Below are 17,716 nucleotides of genomic sequence, written 5' to 3' on the forward strand. Positions count from 1 at the left end.
AGGCACATTCACATACAAAGTTTCTTTTAAGTCTTTTTTATGAAAGAAAATGTTTAAAATAAAAAAAGGATTAAAATTAAATTTGGTTGGTAAAATTCTAATTTAATTTTTTGGCCATATTGTCCCTACCTAACAGATTCCTAACAGAAATAAGAAAACATGATGGTAAAGCGAGGATGAGCGACTTCTTGCTTTGTTTAGCTAAACTCCTCGAGGCTCATAGACGTCATCTGAGCTCTGTCCACCATGTTGGCTCTCCGCCACCGTTTATGGTTTGAGATAGAGATTAATATTATTTTTAATTTAATGAAAATAAAGAAGTTCAGTTTTAGTAGTTTGATTTAACACCAGCAGGTCAGCACACACATTTAACTTATTCTAAACATAGTTTAATCGTTCATGAGACGGTACATTTTGTTCATGTGGCATGCAATTTTTTTTTTTAAAGACTGAAACATTCATCTCAGCTATCCCATCAACCCCAGTACGACACCTAAGCCTCGGTCAAGCATCAGCCCAGTTTAAGCCGCGAGCCCTCTTGCATTGTGTTGAAGTGCTGATCTGAGATCTCTTCTTCATTTCGGCTCATTACAGCCGAGCAGATAGACCTCTGATGCTGGATTGTAGGTCTGTCTGACAGCTATGATTAAATACCTGGCCGCGGCCGCCTGATGAAAACCTCACATCATCAAAACAGAAAGTGTCGAGCTCCAGCAGCGTCGGCCATAACTTTGCTAATTCAACGTTTATTTTACACTGTATCTCCAGGCAAAGCCCAACCCCCCACCGATCAAACATTCCCCATTATATCCTGCCTTCTCACACACACACAGGTGAATCTGTTCCAGGTATTTCAGCCAGTCAGCACCGGGCTCCATAACCAGAGGGCGGTGTTATTCCCACAACAGTCTCGCGTCGTCTGCACTCACACGACGTCCTGTATTACTGCCATCAATCATGTCGAGGAAATTACAATTTCCGCACGTCAGCTACAGAGAGCTGTGGAGCGCTCTAATTGAATACTCCTGATATTTCCCCCCTCTTGTTCCTGTTATTTGCCCTGGAGTCAAAACTCCTTCTGCAGCACACTAACCTTGAGGGGTGAGGCAACGCAATAAAGGAAGAAGGGTGGGAAAAAAATCTAGACGTCTCCCATTGTTCTCTTTCACATTTACTGTCCAAACTGTCAGATATTAAGGAATAACAAAGGGGTGTATGGATCTATAGGCTGAGAAGCTACATCTGTCCTTACACTGGATACTTGGCTGTCAATTCCAATCCATGGCCCATAGTCACAGGCCTCTGAATGCTTCCAGTACCTTTTTTGTTTTAGACTGACAGCATGTTCATTACATATTCACAAGACCATCATTTTCACGCTGTTTTTCCTTTATCTGGCGGTAAATGGATGTCAGGAAACAAATGAGGCAGCTCGCAACAGCTGCACATCAACCCCGCGGTTTCCACGCGATGCCGACGGTGGCATTAAGAAGCCAACGTCAGCGTTCTCGCCTAAAGAGGGAGGAAGAAAGAGAAAGAAAATCTTTTGCTGTCACCAACACAACACTCTGTCCCAGGCTCATTTTCACTCCCTCCCCAGTCTCGCTCAGGCAATTAGTCGCTCACGTTTTCTCATTTGCATTTTACATTTTCACATACATCCTGAGCGCCTTCCAAGGAAGAAAACGCAGCATCTCATTATCTTGCTCCACAGCTGTTACAGGCATCAAACTCGTGACCTTTTACGGTTATGAGCTGCTCTCCCACCGCTAGGTCACTCTTTTTCTCTCTCATTCATTCCCGCTTTCTCTCCCCCACACAGACTCCCAGATTCTCTGATGTTAGCTTCCCAGACTTGTGTTTAATCCACTTAGGGTTCATTGCAGTGGCAACCCCTCACCGCTGTTCAGCCGTGCTTTCAGCCTTTGTAGAATTGCCTGAAAAGCAAATCAGATACAGCTCTGAGTTGAGACTGTGCAAATCTGTGTGTAGGGAGGAAGAGCACAACTGAGTCAAACCAAAACAATGTTTAATAGATTTTTCCCCAGAGATGCACGGTCTTCTAACCAGGATTTTTTTTACAGTTGGTGGCGGATTTACAGCTAAGCCCTCGTACGGTTGAATTTAATGAAATGAAATGTGCTGCATTTGTTTAATTTTAGGATTCATGTTTTATTCAGGTGGTTTAATAAAAACAAGCTAATCTGCAAGATTAATTGTCATAGTGATTTGGAATTCATGGGCGCATCATCTCTGGCGAGGAAACTGGTGTCAGTGATAAACCAGAAGAGTTTATTAAGAGTCTTGCAGTGGCCTCTACGGCACATGCCATTGTCTAATTAACCCAGCTGCCTGAGGCAAGATCAGGCCTCATATTTAATGGCTCTTTTCTAAATGAAGGTCTTGTGTCTGCCTGTCAGAAGAGACTCAGGTCACATTTAGCACTTGGTCTTCCTGTAAAATGACTTCAGCTTCTTATTGAGATGGTTGAATCAAAGCCCTTTGGCCCACACACCCTCGCCATAACAATCAGATCCATGCTCACTGGATCTGTGCAGTTTTTCATTCGTTCTTCTTCCTGAACAGGATGGATTCCCTCCCCCACCCTTTGAAAACGAAGAACGCGGTGCAAAGGATCAAGCTGAGAAAGAGGGCGGCTCTGCCAAGCTGGATAAACCAGAGAAAGCACCGAAGAAAATGCTGTCGAGAGGTGAGAAGCCAAGCAAGTCATCAGCTGAACTTACAACTGATCTCTTATGTAATTTGAGATACGGACATAAACTTCGTAACTTGTGTCTCCATATTTATAAGTAAATCAAGTACAGGTACAAGTTAAAACTACAAGTATGGATTAATTTTAAAAGTCTGAAAATACAAGTCAGTGCAAAGCAGTTCCACATTTTAAACCCCTTCTTAAGAACCAAACGGATTTCTCTCATTTCTAACAAATCATGAAAAGAGGGGGATGGATGTCATCTATGTCTACAAGGTGAGTTGGTTTATGGATAAATAAAACACATAAGGACCGTTAGGAGACATAAATGTTTTAAAATCCATAAACAGACTCACTTTTAGCACAGTTTTAAATATGAAGATACAAGTTAGAAGACTTGTGTCCCGATCCTAACAGCATCTTTAACATGTATTTCATTTCATCCAAGGTAAGAACTGAGGTGCTTTTACTGTAGTTTGTTAAAAAATTAGGCTGAATTGGAAAAACCTTGAGGAGGAAGAGAACGGTTAGCACAGATCTGGATTGCTTTCTTTAAATTCACAATATAAGACATTAACCTTGGCCAAGGACTCCAATCTGTGGCTTCGAAACTTTCACGAAGACCTGATCAGATTGATGTTGGAGAAACTGTTTTGCCGTCACAGACGCTGCAATATTTCCATTAACGCCTCAGCTTTTTTGACACCTGGGGCCTCATTTGTAAACATTACTTACCCCCCCAAAAAAGAAGCTTAAAATATGCATATCCTTTCCCCACCATCCAAAATTGGAATTTATTTATAGAAACTGGAGAATACATAGATGTGTGTGTACACGCACGATCATTGTGACACTGAAAGCGAAGTATTGAACTGAAGCCAAATGCTTTAATGATACTTATCATACAATCTGTGTCACTCAGGCAAATTACAGCCCTTCAGTGATTATATCCTTTACCGTGTCAGCAGGGACATCCACTTCTAAACATTTCTTTTTTGCTCAGTGTCTTCCAGTTTGTCCAAAAGCACTTCTGCTGTTTTAAATGATATCTCATTATGAGTCGATAATTGGTGCGATTCAGTTAATTGCGAAAAAGCTCAAGGTGTGAAGCAATTACATGGATTCCCACAGGCGTATAAAGGTGTCTGCTTCCCTCTGTGGAGCAACACCACTGATGAGGCAGCCTCCAATTATAGAAACCAGACACCTGCAGAGGGGAACAAGCTCTGGTGTCCCCTGACTCCCACTGACGGGTCCTCGCCTTCATGTTGGTGCACAGGAGCATGTTTGTTATCTGACCACTTCGTATATGGTTCGTCTGGCAGCGTTCGCCCGGTCTTATTGGTAACACTAGCAACCCACCATGTAACAGGGTTTTTAATGATGTGCTGTTAATCAGGATTTATGTCTTATTCATGTTAGATTCCAGTCAAGACTACACAGATTCAACTGGCATAGACCTCCACGAGTTCCTGGTCAACACACTGAAGGGCAATCCCAGGTAAGCCCAGCATACACACTCACAAAACCTGCAAATGGGAGGGGCAAAAACAAATTTACTTACCTTTAAAGCACATGAGCATCCATCTGATGAAGAGTGTCTGAGCTCAGTTATGTAAAGACAGTGAGCAGAGAGAGGACACAGCAATTTGAACTGGTTGCAACTGGTTTTTTAAATTTGTTAAATTTGTTATTCTCAACTAGAGATGAACCTGATGTTTTTTTAATATCCACTTTGTAATGTTTTCATTTATTTTACTGTTTTATTCTCTCAGTTTTTTTAAGCTACTTCCATGGTTTTTTTTTTTAATCGCCCCTTGTGGACAAATATATTGAATAGAACAGTGAACTCATTTATATTAACATAAAATTTTCAAATTTCATATGCACATTTGACAATATGTCACATTCCAGTTTGCATGGCCATAAAATCCCGTAATTGTGAGCAGTCTGAGTTTGTGATATCAGCAAACATCGGTCGTTATCCTCTGAATCAATATCATTATAAATTATGATTCACAGCCTTAGCATTCACCACTGAGAAGGTGTGTACAATCACCTAAAAAATGTAGTTATTTATTTTCCAGCCTTCTGTCTGGGGAAGAGCTGACGTTGCCTACAAATGTCTTTGTTTTTCTTCAGGGATCGAATTATGCTGCTGAAGTTGGAGCAGGACATCTTGGATTTTATCAGCAATAACGAGTAAGAAGATCAATAATATATTTAAGTTAATAAACATATTAAGTTATTTTAGTTAGTCCTTTAACTCCATTGTGAGCCGCACAAAATACACATGAGGAAATATTCCATCTGGAATGAAGTCGTGTGTAGAATCAATAGTTCTTGAAGGTCTAATCATTGGCCAGGCTCATTCATGCTTTTCTTGTGACTTTTCTGCCTTCCTGCAGAAGCCAAAAGAGGAAATTCCCCCCTATGACGTCCTACCATAGGATGCTGTTACACCGTGTGGCGGCCTACTTCGGCATGGACCACAATGTGGACCCCAGTGGGAAGTCAGTGGTCATCAACAAGACCACCAACACCAGAATGTGAGTTTGTTTTAGTCAGCAGGAATTTGGCTTCGTTCACTCTGCAGGCAAACATGACTCAAATGCAACATATCTGATCTTTTTATGACAGTCTGAGCAGCACAAATCTGATCCAGGCTGCTTCCATACCTCCATACCTCAGTCTGAAAGTTTATGCTGCATTTTATTCGACTTTTATGGCACTGAAGTGAGACTGATGTCACAATTTGGCGTCTGAGGAGGCGGGACGCAAGAAGATTGAATGTCAACAATGTTATATCATTTTCTCAGCTCCGAAAAACTGAGAAGACTGATCCATGCATCTAACGGGTAGCATCCATTTCTACCACTTTGAATCACCCTGTCGTTGAATTGTGCTGTAAAACTATCAACTTGCCTTTCCTTACCAATGTAAACGCAGTGTACCACGTGTGGCATCATGTCTTCCCCTGCGCATGCAGGCCACTTTAGGGCCATTAATCGTTCATACTGTTGGGACCTGCGATTACATCGTAGACAGAATCACAAAATTTGACTGTAAAAACGGAATCCATTTCAAAACGTGGAATATTGTGGAATTTGCTCAAATGAGGCTGAATTTTCTGCTTTCTCTACTAATCTTAAGAGCATTTCACTGTCTCTGAGCCAAGTGAAGAAAAAAAGCAAGATGAAAGTCGAATGTATTCTGACGCTGCAGCTTCCCGTCTGTTATGTTGCCTTAACTGGCAGCAAGTCTCCTCCAGGAACTCTGCAATGGATAAGAAACCAACAGAAGCACCAACATCGTTAAAGAAAGAAAGAAATTCTATCCTAAGTGGCTCGAGAGAAAAGGAAAAAGTTGTCTCAGTTTTTGGTGAAATGCTACAAACAAGAAGGAGCGTCATCAGAATATGAAATGCTTCTATCGGACTCACTTCCCCTGAGTGTTTGTGTGTTCTCATCTTCACCAGAGGCGGTGCTGCATGAAGAATTGCTGCAAGAGAAGATGAGAAAGCTGGCTCATCTATTGGTTAATGCAGGGAACTTCTGTTTTCACCACAGAGTAAAACATTAATAATAATAATGAGTTAGATTTATATATCAAGGCACCCATAGCCCTTTACATTGTACCCATTATTCATTCACTCCTCACCTGGTGATGTAAAGCTGCATGTGTAGCCACAGCTGCCCTGGGGCAGACTGACGGAAACGTGGCAGCCAATCCGCACCTACGGCCTCTCCGACCATCACCGAACGTTCATACGCCAGCAATGCCAACACTGGAGGCAAGCAGGGTGAAGTGTCTTGCAAAAGACACACTGACAGATGACTGGGGGAGTGGGAATCGAACCGCCAACCTACTTGACAGCTAGTCGATGCAGACCCAAAAAACTTTGGATTGGAGAAAAAGTAAAATGGATTTCATAGAGACCTAATACAACGAAAAAAGCAGCAAAAAAATGGGAATTGAAAGTTAAGACCTGTAGTGTAAACGTTGTCTTTGCTTCCTGGTTTATTATGTTGCTGTCAGTATCTGCATTAAATGAAGCTGCCACTAAAACTCCTGTGAACCCCCCAACAGACCCGATCAGAAATTCTCAGAGCACATCAAGGATGACAGGGCGGACGATTTTCAGAAACGCTACATTCTCAAACGAGACAACTCCAGCTTTGATCGCGAAGACAGCACGGTGGGTTGTGTTTTTTTTATTATTATTATTATTATTCACCACCACACACACACACACACACACACACACCCCAAGCTGTCACTTTCATTCCTGACATGTTGGGAAGAGCGGGACAATCTGGCGTCCCTGACGTCGCTGCTAAAGAAATGTGTGTTTATGTGTCCTTGCCAGATCCGAATGCGTTTGAAAGCTGACAAGAGGAGCAAATCGATGGAGGAGAGGGAGGAGGAGTACCAGCGAGCCAGAGAAAGGATTTTTGCACATGATGTGAGAGCTGTTTGTGTGGGCGGAGAGTCGGGGTGGGGGTGGGGGGGCATGTTTCACAAATCTTTGTGTCATGTCTATTCATGTGCAAATTCACTGGATTTCTTGCTGGTGACAACCAAAACTGGCTTTATGACTCTATAGATGCTCCAAATCAGAGTCAAATTTCTAACTGATGCAGGTCTGAGTGCCTTACGCAGCACAAAATGTACAGATTAACTGAATAAAATATCAAGTTTTTTCAAAAGAAACATAATATTGAGGCATTCAGGATGATTTATAACCTCTTTTTCATCCACAGGGAGAACACTTCATCCTAGATAGAAGGTAAGAAGTAACATTTATCACACATAGGCTGATCTTTTATTAAGTGGGGATTTTATTCCAAAAAGCCAATAAATTGTCAGGTAAATGGCAGCATTGGAGCCAGTTTTGTCCTTTAAAGTGTCTCTAAAGCTTTCGAGCTGTAATTAGAGTCAAACCTGCCATGTTTAAAAATGTTAGACATCTCATTTTTATCAGTGCCTGCTCTCTAATGCTTCTCCTCCTTTCAGTATGCAGCATGGAGACGCATGCATGAGCACTCAACAGAGGCGACAAATGTTCAGGTGGGTCCAACTAACCCCCCCGCCCCCCCTCCTGCCATCAGTATTGCAGGCGGAGAAAACCCTTTGAATCGTTGTCCGTCTTAATCGGCTCGCTCAGGAACTTGAGTGCTGATCTGAGGATTTGTTTCTGCTGCTTGAGAAAGATTCGGCTAAATAGGATTTTGTGCCAGACTTCCTCATGTGGGCCTATTTAAAGCAAAGCTGGCTAATTAAACTGTTTTAAACAGTTTTATTTCTGCAAAAATAATCAGACTATTGATTGATTTTTGAGCTATAAGTACAAATACTTAAGTTCTGGTTTGTTAGATGTTTTTGTGTTGTCTTTCTCATAATGGATAAAAGCACATTTATGACCAGAGATGGGTAGAGTAGCCAAAAATTGTACTCATGAGTAGCATTATTTTAATATAGCATTACTCAGGTTAACAAACAAACTTGAAATATAAATTATTCTCAACTTAAAGCTTTCCAATGTTTCCTGTGTTACTGAGACTTTTGCCTTCGTCAGAGGTGGTTAAGTAGAAGTGGAGCTTTACTGGAGTTTTCTCTGAGAGTCTCTTGCTTCTGTTACTACTTCATTTTGATGTGTGAACCCTCTGACTGAAAAAAATCAGTTCATGAGGCTACCGAAGATTATGCCATCGAAATACACATTATTCTAATCAGTTCAATAAAAGACAAACTTTATTTGCCCCAAAGGAGCAACTTATGGCATACAGACAAGTTTCACAGCCTGTGGAAGTAAAACAAAGAAATAATAACAAATGGGTCAGAAAATAGCTAGTATTTCAATTAGGGCATAGGTATAAAAAAGTAAATCAAGCAAACAAAATAGAACAAGATAAAATAAGTATATAATATAGTGCAATATGCCATAAGGTGTGCCATGGTTATGCTGTATAGTGGTCTGATTAGCTTATGGTTGCTAATGCTAATTCATTACTCTATAAAAAAAATGGTTAGCTTATGTAACATTTAACTAAATTTTTCCAAACTCTATGAAAGCCTTTTTTTAAGACTGGTATTCTGTAACTTAACAACTCTAGTATCCACCTAAAGATCAATGTGAGAGACCCAATGGCAAAAATTAATTATACCTAATGGAATAAGTCAGGGGTCTCAAATGAATTTAATTAATAATATCAAATGAACCAGACCAGTAAGATAACAGCATTATAACCTGTAAATAACAAATACTAATTTTAGTTAAGCATCCTTTTAGAAAACATCATAAATTGCTATTTACACCTGCATTACAACTTTTAGAACACAGTGGATCTACAAAATCACCAAGCCTCTAATCCCTGTTATCTGGAACTGAAAAATACAGCATTTCATGTTATGATTAGAGCAAAATGTAAAGAGCTCGAAAGTATTTTCAGAGTACATACATGTACGTTTCCATATGTGTAAACAAATAAGTCAGATCTATTAATTAAGAAAGATAGAAAAGATGGAACAAGTTCCCCCCATGCCTCAGAAATGTTTTACTTTTAAATATAAAAAATTTACTTAAAATAATTAGTTGCATTTTTTAATAAATAATAGCAGTTAATGTCTCCTTTGTTGTTTTCACACTCACCAAATTCATCCTATGGGTCAGCTTGGACATCCTGGTGGACTGGTTTTGTTTGACACCCGTGGAAGTAATGATAAAAAATAGAAAAAAGTAACTGGTCAAGTAAGAGTAACGTTTGTTTTTCACAATTTTACTGAAGTTAAAATAAAAGTATGATCTTAGAAGCGCATTTTTTTTCCCCCGAATGTAAATACCCGCCTCTGTTTATAACCTCAGAATAAAATGAGACCTGAAAATGACCTCTGCATTTGACTCCCAGGTTAAGAGCCGGACAGTCTGGCGCCAGCCGGCAGAGCAGCTCGGAGACGGAAACACTGCCACGACACGGCGAGCCCCGGCCGTGGAGCAGCACTGACAGCTCAGACAGCTCCAACCGGCTCGCCCCACGGCCCGCCATCACCAAGGCCAGCAGCTTCAGCGGCATCTCCCCCGGCCTCATTCGAGGGGACAGCACGGCCAGCAGCAAGAGCACCGGGAGGCTGTCTAAAACAGGCAAGACACACTAACTCAGACTAGAAATATTTAAAGAAACTGATGAATTCAGGTGAATTCTGAGCGTAGATGGAATGATTTTTCTTACTAGCAAGATGTAATCAATTATTTTATTCGTTCATAAAGTCACGGCTGAGCAAACGTTTACATCCTGCTGTTGTTGATCGGTCTGTGGTTCTTGTAGCCGGACAGCTGTCAAAATGAATTCCAACACAACCGGATAATAGAAGAGCCTCTAAAAAAGTGTTGTAGCAGCAGAAGAATAAAAGCCAACTGGAAGGGCTTTCTGCATAATGTATGACTGCGAGGATGATGCATTTATGACTCGATATGCTGACGTTAGACGCTCTGCACTGTGGAACGCATGGCAGTAGTTTTTATATGACCTCTGTTCCCTGCCGTCTTTTCTGTCTACGTTTTCTCTCCTTTTCAGAGACAGCATCGAGCTTCTTACCTGAGTAGGTTTTTAAATTGTTTACGAAGCAGCTGGCACAAATCGCTTTGTGTTCTGGGGAGTAAAAGTGAAGGAGACATCTTGCTTGTGCTGCAATGTTTCTCTGCTTTTTGTCCTTCTCCTCAGCTGCTGAATAAACTTCAGCTGCAACCGATCACAAATAATCTCAACTTCGAGTAGGAGCTTATCTACGATCGAGATAATCCCTTCCTGTTTATCCTGTCAATGTGCAGCATTATGCAAAAGTCTTCATCTGTCCTTCTCTTCTTTAAATATTATTAGGAAAACAGAAAAGGTGCAACCATATTTGGTTTGACTTGTCTTCAGGAATAGTTCTCCAGAAAGGACTTTCATAAGCTTTTTTTTTTTTCTTTCTTTCTTTTGGAGGTTTCTGCATTTTATTCTGTTCTGTCCAGATGATCCCACACTGCTTCAGTAACGTCGAGGTCCGGGTTCTGCTGTTTCCTTGTTGTCATTTGGCATTCCTCACCCTTTTTTCCCGTCTTCCTTCCTGATCTGTCTGGGGTTTAGGGTATAATTGTCCATTTTTGACAAACTGTATTAACACATTGGCTCTAAAATTACCCCAAAATCACAAAATAAATTTTTTTTTTATGTGTGTGTGTGTGTGTGAAAACCACAAATATGTTCAAACAATTTTATTGCTCATAATGCAAATATAAATAGTTTTAAAATCTCAAGTTTAAATTTAGTACACAACAAAGTTGTAAACTATTTTCATCAAAATGCAGCAATGTCTCTGACGGTTTTTGTACAACTGTTTACAAAACAATCAGTTTTCACCATAAGATGCCACATAATTTGTTTCACTACAAGACACTGTCCACAAGACAGAGAACCTTACAGGTTGGACATCTCCAAGGTGTTAGTCCTCCTGTCCACCTGGAGGCAGTGCTGCAATTTGCTTTTGGTGGATTTTGTTCCCTCCCACAACTTCTCCTCTTCCTCAGCCACCATCATTTTCTGATTGGTTGATGTGGTGCATTTTTCCACCAAAAGACGAGGCCTTGCTAGGTTTATTTTAGCTCTTTCTTTAGAATCAGCCGTTTTATCTTGAATTCCTTCACCAAGCATGACGGTAATATCCATGGAAAAAGTATGGCGTGTATTTTTTATCATAACTGGTTTTACTGGTTTGTCAACCCAATTTAAAAATGGGTAAATAGTTTGAAGTTGGAATGGAGACACGGATATGTGATTTGCACTCACCGGTGCACCCATCGACCACAGAGGTTTAGGAATGGCTTCTTGACAGCCACGTTTCCATGGAGACCATTTCTGATGGGGCTTCAGCCAACAGTAGATGGATCAACTGAAGGTCCAGATGCATCTCTCAGGTCTTTTCTGAATTTTTCTTTCTGTTTCTTCAAGAAATCCCTTTCAGGTCCTGTCTGTCTACTGTAGACAGTTTTTGAGCCTTGACAATTGTTCTTTTGTCCTCCACATCTCCAGTTTCTTCATGTTTTTCAGCTAATAGCTCTTTGTTGCTTATGTCAATGTAAAGCTTTATTTATGCTTTGCATTGAACATTCCTACAAGTGGAGCCTTCGGTCCATCTCTTTCATCATTTACAGGCATATTTCAGTGCATTTTCAGACAGCTCGCAGATGCGTAGCCAAGCATATCAGACAGATCGGTACCATCAGAAACTATGGGGGCAATGTTGTGCAGTTGACGTGCAACCAGCGAAAGGAACAAAGAAGAATAAGCTGTGACGTATTTAATGGCCTCACAGAACAACACAGTCTACTCCGCTACCTCATTTTTTGTCTCTTTTTGAGAATGTACATTATCATAATCTCCTCCACCACGTTTGCTGACATTAGAGAATGTGGGCGGTGACATTTAGCAACGGTTGAAATGAACCTTTTTATGTACTTTAAGGAAGCAGAAAGGAGGTTTTAAAGTAGCACAATGTAACTTTCTAACTTTAAAACTTTGTGTTTCTGACTCATTTTTATGGGACACTTGACATTTATTACATACATTCCTGGAGTCCTCATTGCCCGGCAGCGTCCCGAGGCTGATTCAGAAAAGAAACCCAATAGAACATTATCGACGGAAGTGAGGAAAAGAAAGCAAGAGATGAGACAAGAGTCATCAGATTGATCTTTACTGGCTGGAGACGCTCAGAGAAGAGACAGGATGAAGAATGCTGAATAAGTCGACGTAGCCTCAGTGAGAAAATCCGCCAGAGTTCAGTAATGCTTCTTCAAGTTGCTTAAAAACATTCAAAATGGTCAGAAAAAGGTCTGAACTGAAGATGAACATCAAAACATCCAAAGGAAAACCTTGAAAGAACTTCAAAATGCAGATAGTCTGAATGTCTGTAAAGCAAAGTATGATAAAATAGGGATAAATTTAGATATGGTTACAATACTCTAACTATATATTTAGTCTTTTATTCATCAGGATTTTTTAAACAATGCTTGAAAGTAACACTAACTGCAAGAGCTCCATCTATTTCCTGTTTCTCCTTTGTGTTATTAGTATTACTACATCACTTACAGCCAGTAAGATCCCTACAAGTACCAAGTCTTCTCCTTCACCGTCATTTAAAAACACAGGAATTTTGAATATACAGATATTTATTTAAAAGCAGCATCTTTGTTTGCTAAAAAATCCTTGAAGTTTTCTAATTCAGACAGATTGAAATCATGCGTACCAAATTGTTTCTTTAAACAAAGAGCTTTTTTGTGCGCTCACCATTTTGAACATTCATTGATCATACAGTAAGAGATCCATGGCAGACGGAGCAGAGAGAGAAGGGTTTTTATTTATTTATTTACTTATTTTATCTATAGTTGCCTTGATAAGGGAGCCGGAGGACAGGATGCATTATTAGCAAGAGACACAACGGTGAATTTCTTTTTCTACTTCATTTTTGCCTCTGGCTCTTTCCACCCACATGAATACCCAACAAGCTAGATTCAACACGTTAACCCTTTAAGTACTGTAATTATTTGTTTTGTTTTTTTTGTTTGTTTGTGGGGTTTTTTTTCTCAATAAATGTGTCAGGAAATGTCCTGAGTGTTAACAATGATGTCCTTTTCTTTCCAGGACATATGTGACTTTTAAAATCTGCCCATATTTGATATTATATGATATAAAGATTTACGACAGTGTGTAATAAAAACACCAGATTTGAATTTTCATCAGGTTTCTCTTCACTAACATTTTAAATGTGCGTACAGATAATGTGAGATTAGAAAAATGAAATTTAACCCATCTTCTCAGTTTTGTTTACGTTGGGCTTTCAGTGTCCAGGTTGTAGGTTGTTGTTTTTGTCCATGACAAGGTGTTTCTGTCTTTTAGCTGAACTCCTTACACTTCCAGGGTGTCCTGCTTTTGCAGAATGATGATGAATCTCTAACAATAAAAAGATATATCTTGAAAGGATATGAGATCTATCCAAAAAAGATTTTTCTAGAAAAATGTTCAATGCTGTAAAACTATGAAACAGAATAAATAACAAGAAAAGGACAGTTTTAAAACAAAGCTAATAAGAGAAAATATGCCGCATATCAAAAAACATAGTAATAAAGCTGGGTATAAAGATCTCAAATATCCGAGCTGTATTATACTAGCACAGTGTCTGTGTACGGTAGCTTACCCTCCAGAAATCCAGAAACACTTAATCACAAATCTGAGTACTTCTGTGTAACCGTGTTGTAAGCAGGGGTGCACGTCGAGTCTGGTACGCGTCAAGCCTCCGCGGACCTACAAGATCTACGGCGGTGACGCCATAAGCGACCTTATGCAGACACCACATGAGTATAAATCCAGCTTCACTGTTGTTAAGGTGGCAACACTCCTCCTGTCCATCATCCACAAATGTCCACTGAACTTTCCTGTCCCTGGCAGAGCTCCTGGACAATTTTCCTTCCACTACTACTAAATTATTACCACTGAAATCACGAATTATTGAATGAATTGAATGAAAAAGACAATCAGTGGCAAAACTAGATAAGTACTTCAGGTTAGTGCTATAAGACCACTAGCATACTGCTAAAGTACTGCCAAAACAAGATATCGCTAAAGTACAACTAATGTACTGCTAACTAAAGTATCGCTAAAATATCACTAAAGTACCATTCAAGTACCACTAACATACAGTTAGAGTACCTTCTGAAGTACTGCTACAAAGTACTGCTAAAATACTGTTATCTAAGCTCCATTCGCACTCTGACCCCCAGTTTCCACCGGGTGTGTGTGTGTGTGTGTGTGTGAAGCGTTCCGGCTGCACTGCAGTTTTGTTCCCATCTCCATCGGGAGCGTGTCGGGTGCGGAGCGCCCGCGAGTGCAGGCCGCCTAGCTGGATCTGTGAGATCATGAAATAAGAGAATTGGAGAATCATGACCAGTTAAAGACGTGATGTTTACACGGCTCGGCAGCGCACATCTTCACGGGGGCTTTTATTTAGAAAGTTACCAGAAGCTTTTACGCTGCTTCCATGTCTGACTTCCTGTCTGGTTCTATCTGAACTGCTGAGTTTGACGGGTTCTGGATGCGTGCGCCGTCAAAAATAGACTTGGTACGAAAGTTTAGCAGAGAGCCGTGACGAGGTGCTTCTGGGACGCACCACAGTGCAGCCGGTGGGAATCAAACCATTGACTAAAACGGACGCAAGGCCCCAGCGCAGCCGTAACATGGCGCACTTACTCAGTGTAAACTGGTGGCGAGTTGCTGCTTTGGGGCTCAGCTTAGTTCACCTCCACACAGTCAATCCCATTAGTAATCTAATACTCCATCTATCATTGGAAACTTCTCAGCTTTCTGAATCCATCGAAGTTCCATTGACACAAATGTTGGAGGAGTTTAATTTGAATTCCGCTTGTTAACTGTGGCTGATCAGACTTCAAGGCTTCACTGTGTCGGTCTAAAGGTCCCCAGGTGGATGATTCTTCACGTTCTGTTTTTCCTCAGGTTCGGAATCATGCAGCAGCGTCGGGTCCTCGTCCAGCTCCCTGTCCCGCCCTCAGCTGCCTCTCTCAGTTTCAGCATCTTCCCGCCCTAATATCGCCAGCGCACCTTTAATCCACCCTGACACCAGAGGCCCTGCACACCCTGACATGACCAAGGGTGTCCCTCCTCAGCCGCCAGCATCAGGACCCAACACAACCAACTTTTACGTGTTGCCTCTTGAAGCCTCAGGGATTCCACCCGGCAGCGTTCTGGTCAATCCACACACAGGTGGGTGATGCCACAGACGACGACATCTGCACATGCACCAGAGCGCTGAAATGTTTTGAAAATGGTCCGAATATTCCATGAAGATGTGCCACATTAGATCCTGGTCAATTTTACAGTCTGGTAGATGTTTGTTTTCATGAAAATTCATGAGTTTGGGATGGAATTCCAGCTTGGACTGGAGCTGCACTCAGTTTGTCTGTCAAATTATTAGTCAGACTAAAGCACCCTGATCAAGATGCAGCGAACAGATGGGGGATATCTGTAAATATGCATCATGGACTGAGCACAGTTGTGCACTTTTGGTCTATAAACCGATCCTTGGAGGCTGCCAGGGTTGTTGATTCCTGTTGACTCTCCTCACACGGACCAGATCTGGACGTGTCGCATTGTGCCACATGTTTCCTTTTTGTCATGTTTGTGTGTAAACTAGTAACAAAACACTTCTTTTTTTCTTATGAATGAAATTTAACAGGCAAGCCTTTCATCCATCCTGATGGCAGCGCAGTAGTTTATAACCCGGCCGCTGGCAGGATCCCACAGCAGGGGAAAACTCCACCGCAGCCAATCCCTGCTGCTTCACAGCAACAGCCAACCAATCACCTCCACTCCCAGGTCAGGACGACACGTTTTATTCATTTAATGATTTCTTTTTTCAATTAAAATTGAGCTTTTTCGTCATGTAAAACCTACTAACTTTAAGTGTTGTAACAGGAGCAGAATGAATTGACCAACACAAAATCCACCCTGTAACACTAACTGTGATTTTAAACCTTTTTTTGATAAAGTGAATGATATAAATTATAGATTTTTGGGCTTGTTAAGCGGCCAATAAAAGCTCCTGCCATTTTACTAATGTCCTTTGTCCATTCTCATTTCCTGTCGCTCTGTCCATCTCTTCTTCCCTTCTTAGCCGATCTGTCCTCCTCTTCAGCCGTCCTCTGAGCCTGTCCACAACCCAACGGTTTCTTATCCTCTTCCTCCTCCTCCTCTTCCTCCTCCTCAGTTCCTGCCCATCTATTCTAACCAACAATACACAGTGGTACAGAACTTCTTTCTTCCATTTTACTAGTGTTCTTCCCTCCTTGCATCCATCCTGGATTTTATTTTTTACTGTTTTTGTAGCATCTTTGACCCATTCTGTATCTACGTGGCTTTAAATGAACCCATTAATAGTAAATTACTATAAATATTTGGCTACTTCATCTGCTGCTTTTAAGGTTTTTGCTTTGTTTTTAGTGGAAAGGTGTTAAAATCCAGCTCCCCACATATGTAGCTCATGCATTCTCTTAACCTCATTTTTGACCTGGTTCTAGTAAACGACATGCCTCTGTGGCTAATTATGCCTGTGGAAAGTTCCATTAATATTTAATTCATCACCAGATGTTAGCACTGAATAATCCATGACTAAAAACATGACTTTTCCAGCAACGTGTCAGAAATGACCTGAGCTGGTCGACTTTAGACCAGGGATGTCACCATTATAGATGTTCTTAGTACGGTTATTGTCAAAGAAATAATCCTGATTATTAAGTAATTTCACAACATTATAAACACTCCTTATAGGTCATTAAGTGTGAATGATTTCTATCTTTAGATGCCATTAAACAAAATGATATGGAAACAAAGTACAGTAACTAAGAAGTCTTGTTCTAACTAAATCTCCTCTGCTGTGCAGAGAATAAATAAATCCTACATCTTAACTCTGGATTTCTCTGAGAAAAGCAGATTAAAAGGCTGCAAGACCTCATCTGGAACTAAATATGTTTTCTTCTACAGATAACTAATAAAGATATGGACCTCATGAGTATTTTAAGTTATAAATGTTAAATAAATGCTGCTTAACTCATCACGTTTTGCAGAAGCTCAACCCAAATCGTACACAAATGACACTGTATTTAATTTAGTTTTTCATTAAATTATTTAGATTAAACAACAAAAACAAACAAATTATAAATTATAAATCTTATTTTTACATAACATTTTATTGAAAACAGACATGCAAATATAAAACAGTTTGGATAAACTTCTTCCTTTGCTGTAATTTTCTTGCTCTAACTCGCTTCTCCTGCAACTCGTACGGGACGAAAACACAGAAACAATCCTGTAAATCCGTTTTGTTCAGAGTTGCGCTCATCTGCTGAGATTCAGACAGAATCTTTTCAGGAAGGTGACGATATTAAAGGTCTTTACAAAT

The 17,716-nt window shown here is 40.5% G+C and overlaps 1 protein-coding gene across 8 annotated transcripts in view; it reads left to right on the forward strand.

Annotated features, from left to right (window-relative positions):
• The window catches only part of LOC121635386 (R3H domain-containing protein 1), a 57,744-nt gene that overhangs the window by 20,905 nt on the left and 19,123 nt on the right, over positions 1–17,716 (forward strand). For 7 of the 8 annotated variants that reach the window (XR_006009450.1, XM_041978489.1, XM_041978488.1 and 4 more), the window contains 12 exons: positions 2,587–2,710; positions 4,136–4,214; positions 4,856–4,915; positions 5,122–5,262; positions 6,803–6,911; positions 7,083–7,178; positions 7,477–7,502; positions 7,730–7,783; positions 9,622–9,854; positions 15,256–15,522; positions 15,995–16,134; positions 16,433–16,561. Coding sequence is in view for 7 of the 8 variants with exons in the window: in XM_041978489.1 (XP_041834423.1) it covers positions 2,587–2,710; positions 4,136–4,214; positions 4,856–4,915; positions 5,122–5,262; positions 6,803–6,911; positions 7,083–7,178; positions 7,477–7,502; positions 7,730–7,783; positions 9,622–9,854; positions 15,256–15,522; positions 15,995–16,134; positions 16,433–16,561 (1,458 nt within the window). In the remaining variant the exon portion in view is untranslated. The remainder of the gene's footprint in view (positions 1–2,586; positions 2,711–4,135; positions 4,215–4,855; positions 4,916–5,121; positions 5,263–6,802; positions 6,912–7,082; positions 7,179–7,476; positions 7,503–7,729; positions 7,784–9,621; positions 9,855–15,255; positions 15,523–15,994; positions 16,135–16,432; positions 16,562–17,716) is intronic. The other variant, XM_041978493.1, reaches the window with a different exon arrangement.

Source organism: Melanotaenia boesemani, chromosome 24, assembly GCF_017639745.1.
Source record: "Melanotaenia boesemani isolate fMelBoe1 chromosome 24, fMelBoe1.pri, whole genome shotgun sequence".
NCBI lineage: Eukaryota > Metazoa > Chordata > Actinopteri > Atheriniformes > Melanotaeniidae > Melanotaenia > Melanotaenia boesemani.